This window comes from Fusarium vanettenii, assembly GCF_000151355.1.
Source record: "Fusarium vanettenii 77-13-4 chromosome 3 genomic scaffold NECHAsca_60_chr3_6_0, whole genome shotgun sequence".
In the NCBI taxonomy this organism is placed as follows: Eukaryota; Fungi; Ascomycota; class Sordariomycetes; order Hypocreales; family Nectriaceae; genus Fusarium; species Fusarium vanettenii.
The window spans coordinates 113722-127783 of record NW_003315829.1 but is presented as its reverse complement, the minus strand read 5'-3'; the positions used below and the strand labels follow the sequence as shown (position 1 = coordinate 127783).

The following is a 14062-nucleotide window of genomic DNA, read 5'->3' as shown; positions in this document are numbered from 1 at the left end:
AAATACAAAAGGCGACGCTTTAAACACTCAAGTCTACGCTGGAATTTTCGAGAGCAGAGGAGCATCACATGGGCTTCAAATATCCGGCTTCTTCGTGGGCTTGGCGTTGAGGGCCAAAGACCGGTCCGACTCCGATGCGACGTTCGGAACATCACCCAGGATTGCCCCGAAGCCCGAACTCGAGTCTTATGATGTAACCATCTTTCTGTTCAAATCATGTTATAAAAAACTCTTTCATTATCCCAATCATTGAGTGTAACTACTTCGTGGGCATGTTCATTCATTTGACCGAATACACATCATGAAACTCAGCCTTGTTCCTTTGGCCTTCGCATCGGGCGTCTCCGCCCAAGGATTGGCCACCAAGCCACAGATGGGTAAGTCCCCAAACACAGGGCTCCTCATGTTCTCCCCTTAGCTAAATATTCTTCCAGGGTGGAATTCGTGGAACAGCTTCAAGGCCATCATCAACGAAAGCATCATTGAATCTACTGCCAACACAATTGTCAAGTCTGGACTTGCTTCTTTGGGCTACAATTATGTCCTCATGGATGCTGGATGGCAGACTCTTGAGCGAGACAAGGAAGGCCGGCAGCAGGTCAATCTCACCAGGTTTCCTGGTGGTATCAAACCCGTTGCCGACTACATCCACAAGTTGGGTCTCAAGGTTGGCATTTACAGGTGAGCAATGGTTCATACCAGAACCCTTGGCCGATTCTCTCCAATCCACGATGGCCTCTCATACGATAAAGGCACCATCTAATATCCGAGTAGTGACGCGGGCATCTATGGTTGCGACTTTGCACCTGGTAGCCACGGCTACGAGGAACTCGATGCCTCACAGTACGCGGAATGGGGCATCGATTACCTCAAATACGACAATTGTGGAGGCTTTCAAGCCAACACGCTGTCAGTTCAGGAAAGGTTTCTTCGCATGTCACACGCGTTGAAAGACACGGGCCGTGATATCTTCTACTCACTCTGCGAATGGGGTCACCAGTTCCCGTGGTTCTGGGCCGATCAGTTCAGTGACTCTTACCGCATGTCTGGAGATATCCACAGCGAGTACAAGAAAGACAACAGCAATGGCTGCGCAACAGCCTACTGTCTGAATACGGGTTACGCTGGCGTTAGTGTCTTGACGATGATTCGCAAGATGCGTGAGATTTCCAGATTTCAGAAGCCAGGATCTTGGGGTAAGTTCAACTCTGTCTCTTGTCGAATCAACTGCTAACCGTTAACAGCGGACATGGATATGCTCGAGGTGGGTGTTGGAAACATGACAAGGCACCAGGAAGAGACACACTTTTCGTTCTGGGCAGCCCTGAAATCTCCTCTCATTATTGGTGCCGATGTCAACAACATTCGGGAATCGTCACTCGAGGTTCTAAAGAACAAGGAGATCATCGCCTTGAATCAGGATAAACTCGGCGTTGCTGTCAACTACATTCCGAGTCTGTCACGAGAAGGCAAGTATCAGGTGTGGGCCGGACCTTTGAAGTCGGGCAAGTCTCGACATGTTATCCTGGTGCAGAACTATGGTGCAGATTCACTGGATATTTCGTTGCCGGTTAAGGAAGTGCCGGGTTTGAGTGAAGGGCATCGGCAGTTAGTCATTCGTGACGTGTGGGCGAAGAAGAACCTTGGGAAACTAGGTACCACTATAGCATTGAAGGGCATCGAGGTGGATCAAGCCAAGGTGTTGGTGCTGTCTGAGAAGTAAATGGAGGTTGCCTAGCCGCTGTGGTATTTCTGAGAAACGGCATGCCAATAGCTATAGGTCTAGTTAGGTAGTCATTGAATCCTCAAGACAAATACATGGGCCACATGGTTGCTCGAACTAAGAATCAAGGCTCTTGAAGAGATAAAGAGTCGGATATTTCTAGAAAACCATTGACAGATACTCAGTCCTAGGAGTAGAATTCATGAGGTTTTGCCTCTGAGTGTGAATACAGATTCATTGCCAGCTAGGAAATAGCTTGTGAAGAGTATCAACTGCACATAGCAACGTGGTGATAGAACAAGAATACTAGACCCAACCCAGCCATCCACCCAATAGCCTAAAGCATGACATGAAGATATAAAACAATCCAACTTTTATTAAGCTCATATCATTGAGGCATGAAGCCTCTCAGAGACGTCACCCTGTCGCTAGGTATAATGGTCTGATCCAGAAATGGATATGGATCGGCCATGAGGGAAGGATCTGTGAAGCAATCTGCCACGGAAATGGTATCTTGCGTGGAAGAATCCATGACTTGCTGCATCGCATGACTTGGTTGAGTCAAGAATGCATCCTGTAGTGACCCGGGTAAAGGTGGGAACGCCAAAGAAACGCTATCCGGTGAGCTCTTTGACGCCGGCTTGAATGCCATTGCAGTAGCATTAGCGTCGAGACCAAGTTGAAAAGCGGTGGCGTGGGAATAGGCCAAGCTGCTCGGTGAGTTATCCTCTTGTTCGCAGCTTGGATATTTCTTATCAGAAAAGGCCTCTTCACGAATACTTGCAGCGCCGTGGTAACCATCCTGACGTGCTTGCAGGAGGCGTGATTTGAACTTTGACGCCAAGTTGGAACTCGTGCTCGCATGTCTACCATTCCACCGTTTCGAGATTTCATCGAGGCTTTGCAAGATGGAATCAAACACGGGAGATATTGGCTTCTCTTGAAAGACGGCATGTGTAAGCAATGCCCGGCCGCATACGAACAAGCAGAATGCGAATTGTGGATTTGCCAAGACAGGTGAAGTTGGAAGAAATCTTGTAGTGATACGTGATACTTCTTCTGTCGCAGCCAGACAGGTCTCCGCACTTGAGACAGATGGGAGCTTGGCTGGTATGGACTTCCAGTCTGAGGAAGGATAAGCTAGACCCTGGTGAAGGAGAACCACAGCAGTGTTGTGGGTGATGTGGGCCAACACCAAGTTAGGGTCAAGGTTGCCATCGTCGTTGACTAGACAAGCTTCTCTCCATGTTTCGGGGAGGAGTGCTTTCCATCTAGAACATCTGTTAGAAAGCTTAGTAGACGCAATAAATGGTTTCGACTTACTGCATAAGACGCAAGTCCAGCTGCTTAAATCTGATGAGCCACTTTTGAATATCACGAGAATTACCAAAGTCAACCTCGTGCTGGAGAAAGAAGAAGATGACCAGCCTGAGGTTCTCTGTGGCTTCTATGCAGTATGCAAATCCGCCTAGAGAGTTCTGCTCTTCCTCCCTCTCCATGTGAAGTTCAGGAAGAGCTTCTGGATGTTGCATCTGGTCCAAAGTGCCAAAGAATGGGGTCGGTATTTGAAGGTGTTCACTTTCTTCCCAGATGGCTCCTTCACATGGTAGTCTGCGATGGAAGTCGGCGCTGGTGAGGCAAGGATTCCATCCAGTGCTGATACTGCAGAATCTATCCATCAGAAAGACATTCCAAAAAACACGTCGCCTCTCCTCAGCTTCTTGCCAGCCATTGCAAGGAGGAAGGAATGTCATTCTGTTCATGAGACTTCTCCCTGCTGAAGCACTCTCAGCAACATCGCTCTCCTCTTTGCTCAAGCGCAGCTGCTCCACGGTCCTTGCCATGCTTCCAACCATGGACCATGTCGATGGACCGTGTCCACTACCGATCGTGTCAAAGGCGCAGATGATGAGTGCTTGAACGTTTCGGACCGAGAATGTCTCCATACTCTTGAGGATGACGGCCTGCCTGCATCTCGTAGCATACCAGGTCCGCAACGATGGATTCTCGTTAAGTAGGGGATCGTCTGAAAACCTGATGCAGAGAGATACAATAGCTTGTAGAATAGTCGTCATGCCGGCTCGTTGCTCAGGAGATGCAAGAGCAGCTCTGAAATTCCGAACATGCAGCATGGGAATCCAAGGGTGTACAGTTTCAAAGTAGATTTCCACCAGCGAGTCTACAAGCTCATCCGGTGGCATAGGGGTGTTGGAAAGACAGGGATCCGTGTTTTCGATACCTGATAATGCGGCGGCTTTGGTAGTGGCTGAGGTCGATATGCTGTTGCCCTGGAATTGAACCGGATCTCCTGACGTCAGGAAAGACAGCCTTTGCTTGAATGCTGAAGACTGCTCCTGTAGTGAGCCCATCGGCGGGGAGGGTAGTGACTCGCTGAGGTGAGGCTGGGCACCACCACCGGAGATGGCATTCAGCATCTGCTGCCACATGATGCCTTGTCCAACAAACATGTTTTCGAGGGCGGCTGAAATGTCATGTCAGGGAGCTGCTAAGCGCACTCGATATTGGGCGTGACATACTGAGCCTCTGGCTTAGACTTTCCACAGCACCAGTCCGGAGTCCGGGCTTCATCTTACCCCCGTCGTAGATACAGTTGGCGCCTAAACACAAGTTAGTCTACCTTGAAACAACTGCCGAGCTTAAGCGTAAGAGAGTAGTACCAATCTTGGAACAATTGGAACACGGCTGGTCTCTGGAGCATTTGGTCTTCCTCCTCCTGCAAGAGCTGCACGAAGGGCCCTCTTCTTCCCTAGTACTAACGCGCGCCATCTTCCGTGGTCGTTCATTTCCTGAGGCATTTTCATCGTCACCTCGCATGTGCTCATCAACGATTGAGCCACTTGGGCTTGCCATGTTGTCTGCGTATGTATTCGAGGCTTTTGGGCATATCGCAAATGGGTAGAGGAGGGGAGAGGGAGAAGGAGATGTCAAAGTCCGAGGCCAAGATGATGAAATGTCTCTCGTGAGGTCCCCTGGCATGTGGGGGATCGTGCCACAACCCCATGGGTCCCCGCAGTGGCGTTCTTTGGTGGCATTTACTATTCCGCAAGCGTCCAAGTGAGCTGGGGTAGCTCGGAGCGCATGGACATGGCGTCAGGGGTTTGCGGGCTCCCGGAGGAATGTTCGGGCTCATCTCCGACCCGACGGTTAATAGTGCATGGTGAAAACATGGCACAAGATGTGGCTAAATCGTTGATCATGGGTGATTCCCTTGGTGCGAGTGGCGCGGATATGGGGGCGAAATTACCCCTCAATTACCGCACGGCAGCTGGTCACAAGCTCTACCGGCACTTCATAAACATGCTCACAAGGTTGACCAGGGGTTGAAACAATGACCCCACGGGGTCATGCTGGCTTGATGGTCAGGCCTACAGTGGCTACATACCGGTAGTTACGCGTACACCTTTATGTCCACAAGCTCAGCTACCGTGGCAGTGGCAGTGACAGGTCCCAGAAGTCCGCTCTCGAACAAGGGGCTCGACTCATCGTAGTGCTTCCAAGAAGTGAAAGTCACTCTCTCTTCAGGCTTACGGGTGCCGTCGTTTCCAAACTCATCCCCACTGTTGTATCCTCTGCCCTCCAAGCCCTTGGCAAACCAGTCTAGCCATTCCTCGATAGCAAAATTCTGCCGAGTCGAGTTGTAATTGTTTTCTACCGGTAGCTTCTCGTCTCCAATAAGCCTGTTTGGCCAGCAGTTTGTGACCTCGACCTCCAGTGTGTTGGTACGAGAGGATCTCACAGCCGAGGTGATGTCTACCTCGTAGGGCGGGAGCCAGACGAGACCTTGATCCTTCCCATTCACCTTGACTGAGGCAATGTTTTCCACTCGGCCCAGGTTCGGTAATACACGCGTCTTTGCACCCGTGCTTATCTTGGAACCTTGATCCTTGGGCAGTTGGAACTTGGTCTTGTAGGTGGCTGTTCCAGAGAAATGAGTGATATCGAAATCTTCGTGGTCCCTCAGGATTTGAGCTCGGGTAACTCGACTGTAATTTTCCCACGCTTCTTGGGCAAGCGATCGGCGGGAAACGACACTTCCGAACTTCCATTGAGAGAGACAACTGGAAGATAAGGCACCTCAACGCTGGTCCTCTCGCCCCCAGCAGAAAACGTGTATTTCCCACCGCGACGAAAAAGGGCTTTGTTTAACCCTTTCAATTCTATCGACGATAGAGAGTCCGATTATGGAAGCCCCTACTGAAACAATGCCTTGATATCAGCTGCCTTCAAAGACTCATCATGAGCTTCAAGTCCGGCAAGGTCACCGTCGGAACGCTTCGTCATCCGCGCTGGTGCATCTGGCTGTCCCAGACCTGGATGCACAATGCTGCTTGGCTTTGTGTCCTTGCTTATCATTTCGCCATTGACGTATAGTGAAGGCGTGCTATTCTCATACACGATGGCGAAATGAGTCCACCCCGAGACGGTAAAGTTGTTAGCAGTCTCAGTGAGACCAATGACAGTCTTAGGCCTAGAAGTTGTGGCCTCTCCGATCTGAGCCCCGTTGGTTCCCAGAGAGAGTGGCATTGAGGCATGTCCATTCCCGTATGATGACGTGGGGTAGATGATGTAGCTTGAAGTGCCAAACTGTGCAACTTCTGGCTTTGCCCATAGTGTGACAGTAAATGAAGACGATATGTTTTGGTGAGGTGTTGTCACGAAAGACTCAAAAGGTGTCGCCGCCCAGAGCTGGTGACCGTCTTTGGACACTGAATCAAGACTTCTGCTCGCCTTTTGTCGAATGACAACGACGATAGACTCTGATGGGTTAAATTAATGGGCCAGATTCGTGCGTGAGCCTGATCGGCTACTGATGACAAAGTCAACAGTCTCCCCAGTAGTGGGATTCAAGATCTCTGGATATCCTTATCCTCTGAGGCTGAGTACGACATCGACGTGCTCCCTAAGACCGATGCTGACGAAGAAAACACCTTCAGAGCCATCAGTTCTGTTGGTGTAGTAGATTGCAGCGTCGTTGGGAGATGACGTGAACTCCAGATTTGGTGCGAGATCCACAGCTTTCAAGGCTTCGGCAGCAGTCATGTTTGTGAACACATTGCCAGCAAGACCCCAGAGAGACTTGGCGAGGTTGGATACATCGTCATTGGTCGTTTAGACCAGCTCCTCGTGGTGTTGGTGTGCTCGAAAGCAGAAGAATGCGCACACCAGCTTGAGTTAGCTCAAGCACCTTTGTGATACCTTGCTTGGTTGCGCTCGGCAAATCCGGGGAAATCAGAAGCCGATAGGATGTACCAGATGGACACACTGCTCGGCCGTCTTTGGCTTTCAGGTCTAGAAGATTCGCCCCAGAAAAGATGTCTGCTTGATAGGACAGTGGGACATTGTAGGGGCTGTTGTAAGGCACAGTAGCTTGTGATGGCTCTTCGCTAATGAAGCAAGCGACGTCGACATATGCATCGGTGTTCTGAAGGATATATGACACTCTTGACAAGTGCTTGTTCCAGCCGATTTGTTGTTTTGCCCAAGTGTTCATCCGCTCAAAGTGCGTGCCAAATGACCCAAACGTCATTCCAGGAAAAGCCGCATTCACAGGTTGATGAACATAGCTGTGAAAGATGAATCTATTAGGTCCAAGGGTCATCATTCGATCGCCAGTTGCTTTGAGCTGGAATGGATGCTCGGTCCAGGTGGAAACGTCGGGCGGAAGAGGTCCACGGAAAGTCCTGGACAGATTACCCATCAGTGTGTTCTTGGCGCAGAGGTGGTGCCTGTATTTAGTACAGACAAGTATATAAAAACAATGAAAGGGTCGAGTTACCTCTGTATCGATCAGGCGTTGCCGGCATCTCCTGTCCCGTCACTGTGTAGCCGATCCTTACGACGGTGTGAGTCTCGTCGTTTGACGGACGCCACTTCAGTTTCCCGTCAGTCGTGAGATGCGAGCTGACATCCATGATAGAAGATGATCGATAGAAGGAAGATCAGCAGTTGGAAACGAGGCAACCGTGACAGTCCCAGGGGCTCCATGAGACTTGACAGCCCAATTTGGCAACCTAGGTGAAGACGACACGTCGATGCCGGTAATCCACGTTGGGGCAGATGGAACCAGCCGAAGGTATTTGGCCTTGACCTGGCTGAAATTAATGACGTCCGGGGCATCCATCTACCCCAAGGCTGGAGCGGATACGGTAACTGAGACGGATGTCCAGTTGACAGAATTGTTGAAAACAGAAACCGACCATTGAGGGGGATAGTCGCGGGCACCATCGAAAGCGTTGAGAGGCAGTTCTAGTATACGATAAATTGGAATAGCCTGAGCTATAAAGGGTTCTTTGAAGGCCATGTCGGGTTTCGCAGATTTTGATTCCAGTCCCAGTGGATTCGTTCTATCAATTTTTGAAGTGACGGTTGTCTTGACGACAGTCTCGTTGATGCGGACTTCTTGCACAGCGTCTCCGAACACCAGGTTTCCCTCTCCTTGCCCGGTTGAATATGCCAGGGTGAATAGATCCTGATACATGCCCAACTTGCTGAAAGGTTTGGGCGGGATGGTGTCGCTGGAGGAGTTGGCAGTGATTCGGCTCTCCGTCCAGATCAGTTCCTTCATGGTCTCATTGACGGGCAGGTTATGGCTGCCAACACCAGAATATCCCGGAGAGTTGCGCATTGCCGCCTGCATGCCACGTTTTTCAAGACCCTTGACAGCGTAGACAACCAAATCAAGCCATTCACGGCTGGCATAGGTGATGGGTCCTTCTGGCAGGCCGGCTTGTACATCTTTGATGAGGGCACCGCCGTGTCCAGCCTCTGCCATGGCCGAAAGATCTTTGTCGAGGCCATCACTGTTGATGTTGCCGTTCATCTAGTGCTAATAGACATGAGGTCCGAGGTGAGATTTGGGTGAAGCAAAGTTCTTAGAGAGTTTTGGACTCAAGAATCCGGGCATGTCCGTGAGCAAAAAGGGAGACAAAGGAAAGAAACAAGAGAATGGGAGTAGGATGACCTAACGCGAGAGGATACATGATTGCTGAAAATGAGAGGCATTGGAGAAGCCGCGTTGTTGATGTTAGCAATCAACAGAGGCCACAAGATAAATGTAATTATATCCGTCTCTCCTTTCATGCAATAATCCGGTTATGGGCCGGAGATGTCGGTACCATCATCTCCGCATCGAAAGCCTGGGGCTCCGTAAACTTTCTCGCCATCGGGGCTTTCAGAGACCATGAAATTTAGTGCCGGACTAACTGTCGGACTTCGTGACCGGCCAACTCCCCCGCCTCGGGCCATCATGATAAGAAGGAGGTGTCAAGCCAAGACGGAAACAGGTAGACATTCGGATGCTTTACTAGAACATCGCTTCAACCCAACAGTGTCAAGAAATATGGCCAGTTACTCCAACATGACTTGGTTGGGTTGGGTCCTTATATCTCTTCTTTACGCATCTTCACCGGTCTCGGGTTTGCCCACCTGCGATGGACGCCCTCCAATTGCCACGACCAAGAACGGGACGCTCAGGGGGTTGTATCTCCCCGAGTTCCATGAAGACCTCTTTCTTGGGGTTCCCTTTGCGCAGCCACCTCTCGGTGGCCTACGCTTGAGACACCCCGTCTCACTGAACGAATCGTGGTATGGCGTGCGAAACGCTACCAAGCGAAGCCTTACTTGTCCCGGTTATGCTGGGTTTGATAAAGGTCTTGACTTGGGAGAGGGTGAGTGTGTAATGGAGGATGTTAGTAGCATCAAAGCCTTGCTAACAAGATCAATTGAGATTGCCTGACGGTCGATATCGTACGGCCAGCTGGTGTGCACGCAGATGAAGAGCTTCCCGTTTGTGTGTGGATTTATGGCGGAGGTATGAGCAACCCAGCATCGGCATAGCATGTGATCTGACGTGATAGCATAGGTTTCACGGCTGGAGGCAGTGCTGATCCTCGTTACAACACCTCATATCTTGTCAATGCCTCAGTCAGCATAGGCAAGCCCATCATCGCCGTCTCGATCAACTACCGTGTCGGCGGATGGGGTTTTCTCGCCTCCAAGGAGATGCAAAAGGACGGAGCGCTGAACATTGGTCTCTTTGATCAGCGCCTGGCTCTCAAATGGATTCAGGAAAACATTCAGGGTTTTGGCGGCGATCCTCGCAAGGTCACCATTGCTGGAGAGTCTGCCGGAGCTTTCAGCGTGGGTTATCATCTTGTCGGATTTGGAGGCGACAACGAGAACTTGTTCAGAGCTGCCATCATGCAAAGTGGTTCAGCCCTGGGTCCTTCAAGTAAAAGCATATTCCCGAGTCTTTCGGCTGAACTTGTGCTGACCCAATCATAGTTCAACGTGTGGCAGGCGACTATCAGGAAATTTACAACAATGTCACAAAAACTGTTGGCTGCTCCAAACACAAGGATACCCTCCATTGTCTTCGTCATGTCAAGTACGAGACTCTCTTCAAGGCGTTTGCTCCATTTGTCGTCACACCCGTCCTAGATGGCGAATTCCTTACTCAGCTCCCTTCAACGTCGTTCAAGAAGAATCAAGTTGCCAGGGCCGCGATCTTGATTGGTTCCAACACTGACGAGGGAACCGCCAGCTTTTTTGGTCCACGAGGAACGTTGAACACTGATAAGGACGTGACGAAGTATCTGTCCGCGATGGGGTCTGGGCTTGATACCAAGACTGTCCGCAACCTCATGCAGCTTTATCCAGATGATCCCGCTCAGGGATGCCCGTTCAATACGGGCGAGGAGCGCTTCGAACAGAACGGGAAGCAGTACAAACGTGGGGCAGCCATTGCAGGAGACTACGTCATCCATGCTGGACGACGTACAACAGCCGAATACTTCACCTCCTTATCCCGACGCCACCGGCAGCCCGTCTATACATACCGTTTTGATCAGGCACCGTGGGATGACAAGGAAGAACTTGTGGCTACAGAAACTCCCGTATCCAGTACACACTATGCGGAAATCTGCTTCGTTTTCAACCAGGAGCCAAGTGCAAGCAAGAAGAATTCCAACTGGATTGGTCCGCATCCCGAGTACTACCAACTTTCAAAGCTCATGTCTCGAAGCTTCATATCCTTTGTCCATGACCTCAATCCAAACCATCATGGAGTCAAAGGGGCCCCTCGATGGCCAGAGTATGGACAGGGTCATGAGAATTTTGTTTTCAAGGTGAATAACTCTTGGGTTGAGAAGGATGATTGGAGGAAGCCACAGCTTGAATATTGGGGAAAGATTTGGACCAAGTTGGAGACGTGATGTTCCTGGATCACGGGAAAGAGTGGGTGGACATTAAATGAAGGGGGGGCTGTGGGGTAGGGAGAAGATTTAATAGGCCAAGTGAAACAAATTCAGGTTCAGGCTTGAACCCGATTAGATGTAGCTGTCCCACAAGAGAGTGCGATGACGTAGTTGGCATTTCCAAGTTTAACCCACTCTCAGCAACCTATTTCGTCTTGTGAGGGAGCACCAAACAACAACACCAATGTTTGGCCACCCTATGGAAGCTTGCGTTGCGTATGTGAAACGATTCTCAATAATCGAAATCTATTCTATTCACATAGTAAACACTCAATGGCCATATCCATTAACTAAGTATCTCACTCATAGCTTGTATTGCTTGCTTTCTGTTCTGTGAAGAAGCAAATGCCAATTGGCCAAACCGAACCTTACCCTACAGCATCCAGCAGTGTCCTTTCAATTTTCAAGCAAGAGGGCATCTGCCGCATTGAAAAAGACCACGATGAGCATCCTACCCTAAATGAAACTATGGCTCTTTCTTGGTAGTTTGGCAGAGTGCCGGCATCTGAGGCGAAATTTCCCGGGACGTTGTGCGGTGTTCTGCCCGTCGTTTTTCTTTCGGACTTGGGCCGACAACTATCGCGACCTCCGCCACTATACTCATTTAGCCTGCAAACGCGAAGCGAGGTCTGAAGATCCGGGGTTGAGGCGGGGTATTCAATGGAATTGATGGCTCTATTACTACACAGTAGCTTCGGGTTTATTTACCTGTGGCAAGGCCGATGCTCATGTCCAGTACCGTACCTTTTGCGCACCTGTCATTCGCAATGTCTCGCCTACTCTGGAGCTGGTGTCTATTCACCTCACTGGCTCATGCCATCTGGAACCCAATAATCTCCGGATGGAATCCAGATCCAGCCATCCTTCGTGTTGGTGATGATTACTACATTGCCACTTCCTCTTTCGAATACTGGCCTGGCATTCCCATTTATCACAGTACGAGTCCACAATCTGTTTGTTATTATTATCATCTGATGTTTTTTAGGCAAGGACTTATTTAACTGGAAGCTGAAATCTCATGCCTTGACAAGACCTGAGCAGCTACAACTCTATGGCACGCCCACTGGAGCAGGTAAGGACGTTACTTTTCCAGCCCTCAGTTTAATTATCTGACACATTCACAATAGGAGCCTGGGCACCTAGCCTGGCCTATTTCGATGGAAAATTCTGGCTGGCGGCCATGACTCGATGGACTTACGACCCCGTTGCACGCGTCTGGCCCCGAGTCTGGTTTATGTCCTCACACGATCTCAAAACTTGGTCGGACCCAGTCTGGGCTGAACCATGGGGTATTGACCCAGAGCTCTTCCGTGATCCCGTATCCAACAAGACATATCTGAACTTGATGGCTCCAAACAATAACAAGGACAGACTTTGGGGCCTTTCTCAGTGTGAGGTTTCTTTGTCATCGGGTAATTGCGTCGGGCCATATGTCAGTCTTTGGAACGGAACGTTGCCGCACAACAACACGGCCAGACCTGAAGGACCCAAGATGTACCACAAAGATGGCTGGTACTATCTGCTCATTGCGGAGGGTAAGTCTTTTTGTCCAAGTCATCGCATCAGTTTCGTTGACATTCCTCAGGCGGCACAGATCAGCAGCACCGATCAACCATCGCAAGGAGCAAGTCCCCGTCTGGTCCCTTCGTTAGCGGTCCACACAACCCTCTCCTGTTCAATGGGAAATGGGGCTTTACCAACCTGACTGTTCAGTCAACCGGTCATGCTACCCTTGTTGAGACTGCGGATGGAGATTGGTACGCTTCATTCCTGGCTCGCCGTAATGTCAACGGCACATCTCCCCTAGGTACGCACCGCAACAGACCAATTCATGATGGCATCACTAACAACACCAAGGACGCGAAACCTTTCTTACAAAAGTTGATTGGAAGGATGGATGGCCAATCTTCAATAAGGGCAACCCAATCCTCTTGAGTGAACAAGTTGGGCCAAAAGTTGGCCACCGTCAGGCTCCTCCCAAATGGGTCGATGACTTTTCGACAAAGAAGCTCGACCCATCATGGTATCAGCTTCGAACACCCTACACCAAGAATTACGAACTCAAGAAAGGCCGACTGGTTCTGAAGCCCAACGTCTTTGGCCTTAGCGATCGCGATATTCCAGCGGCTTTACTGCGCAAACAAAAGTCTCTCAACATGACATGGTCAGCCGAGCTGTCCAGTTTTCGCGGAAACTTGGGTCCCAGAAACCGAATTGGAATCTCGTCCTATCTTTCCGAGTTTCAACACCAGGATATTGGTATCCGAGGATGCGTGAACCAGACAGGAATGTGCATCTACACAGAATTGAACAAGAATGGCACGCAAGAAGTAAGTTGCCAGAAGCCACTACGACAAGAGACTATGACTAACAAAGACAGTATTGGCAAACACCCCTCAACCAGACAAAAGGCCTCAGCAAGGGCTTCCAGTTGCACATCAGAGCTGAGCCGCTTAAATATCACCTCGGTTACAGCGTTGCAGGTGACAAGCCGACCTATGTCACCACAATCGCATCTTCTTGGCAGGCGTTTCCACCACCAGGCTGGTTTGTGTTTAGCGGCGCGTCTTTTGCGCTTTTTGCGACTGGAGAAGGCGAGCCTTGGCCATATGACGCACCCGAAGTAGGCTTTGAGAAGGTCTGGGAGACCTACTATGAGGAAGATATTCCGGACTTTGATCGATGGGAATGACGGCTAGTCGAGAGCATGGAACGTGCACTTTAGTCTTGTTGGCATTCAAGCGCCGGCAGTGAACATCCTTACATGCATGCAAATGCTTGAGTTAGTGAATAACCATGTCAAATCTGTATCCTTCTAGTATCGCAGGCTATGATTATTTGTGCGCTCCTAGTTTTCAAGATGGTGCTCTTCTAATTGGTTGTTGCTGTTGTCGTGACGCCTCCTGCCTTGCCCAACTGGTGGTTGGACTCGCTGTGAGGTCCAATTGCAAGGACATGGTCACGTGCAGCAAATCAAGGCGTGATTGGTTTAGTGGTAAAATTCTCCGTTGCCATTCGAGTAACGTCGGGGAGCCCTGGGTTCGATTCCCAGATCACGCATTGC

The 14062-nt window shown here is 50.1% G+C and overlaps 5 protein-coding genes across 5 annotated transcripts; 3 read left to right on the top strand and 2 right to left on the bottom strand.

Annotated features, from left to right (window-relative positions):
• Window positions 1–301: 301 nt before the first annotated feature.
• On the top strand, window positions 302–1723 carry NECHADRAFT_78539 (uncharacterized protein; the record flags this gene model as incomplete). Its single annotated transcript, XM_003040656.1, has 4 exons — window positions 302–377; window positions 435–681; window positions 775–1196; window positions 1245–1723. 4 exons carry the CDS (start codon window positions 302–304, stop codon window positions 1721–1723), a joined length of 1224 nt encoding a protein of 407 aa, XP_003040702.1.
• A 754-nt stretch (window positions 1724–2477) lies between these two features.
• On the bottom strand, window positions 2478–4519 carry NECHADRAFT_11702 (uncharacterized protein; the record flags this gene model as incomplete). The annotated part of the gene is made up of 4 exons (XM_003040627.1): window positions 2478–2994; window positions 3047–4205; window positions 4261–4341; window positions 4402–4519. Coding segments are annotated over 4 exons (1875 nt in total), but the record flags the coding sequence as incomplete, so codon positions are not given.
• A 613-nt stretch (window positions 4520–5132) lies between these two features.
• NECHADRAFT_78537 (uncharacterized protein) lies at window positions 5133–8564 on the bottom strand (the record flags this gene model as incomplete). The annotated part of the gene is made up of 6 exons (XM_003040626.1): window positions 5133–5802; window positions 5940–6501; window positions 6673–6820; window positions 7008–7470; window positions 7651–7836; window positions 7870–8564. 6 exons carry the CDS (start codon window positions 8562–8564, stop codon window positions 5133–5135), a joined length of 2724 nt encoding a protein of 907 aa, XP_003040672.1.
• Window positions 8565–9101: 537 nt separating this feature from the next.
• Window positions 9102–10956, top strand: NECHADRAFT_37358 (uncharacterized protein; the record flags this gene model as incomplete). The annotated part of the gene is made up of 4 exons (XM_003040655.1): window positions 9102–9417; window positions 9471–9554; window positions 9606–9974; window positions 10028–10956. 4 exons carry the CDS (start codon window positions 9102–9104, stop codon window positions 10954–10956), a joined length of 1698 nt encoding a protein of 565 aa, XP_003040701.1.
• Window positions 10957–11765: 809 nt separating this feature from the next.
• NECHADRAFT_106013 (uncharacterized protein) lies at window positions 11766–13690 on the top strand (the record flags this gene model as incomplete). Its single annotated transcript, XM_003040654.1, has 7 exons — window positions 11766–11934; window positions 11984–12097; window positions 12129–12430; window position 12533; window positions 12584–12805; window positions 12856–13328; window positions 13379–13690. The coding sequence occupies 7 exons, from the start codon at window positions 11766–11768 to the stop codon at window positions 13688–13690; spliced, it is 1593 nt and encodes a 530-aa protein (XP_003040700.1).
• Window positions 13691–14062: the final 372 nt, after the last annotated feature.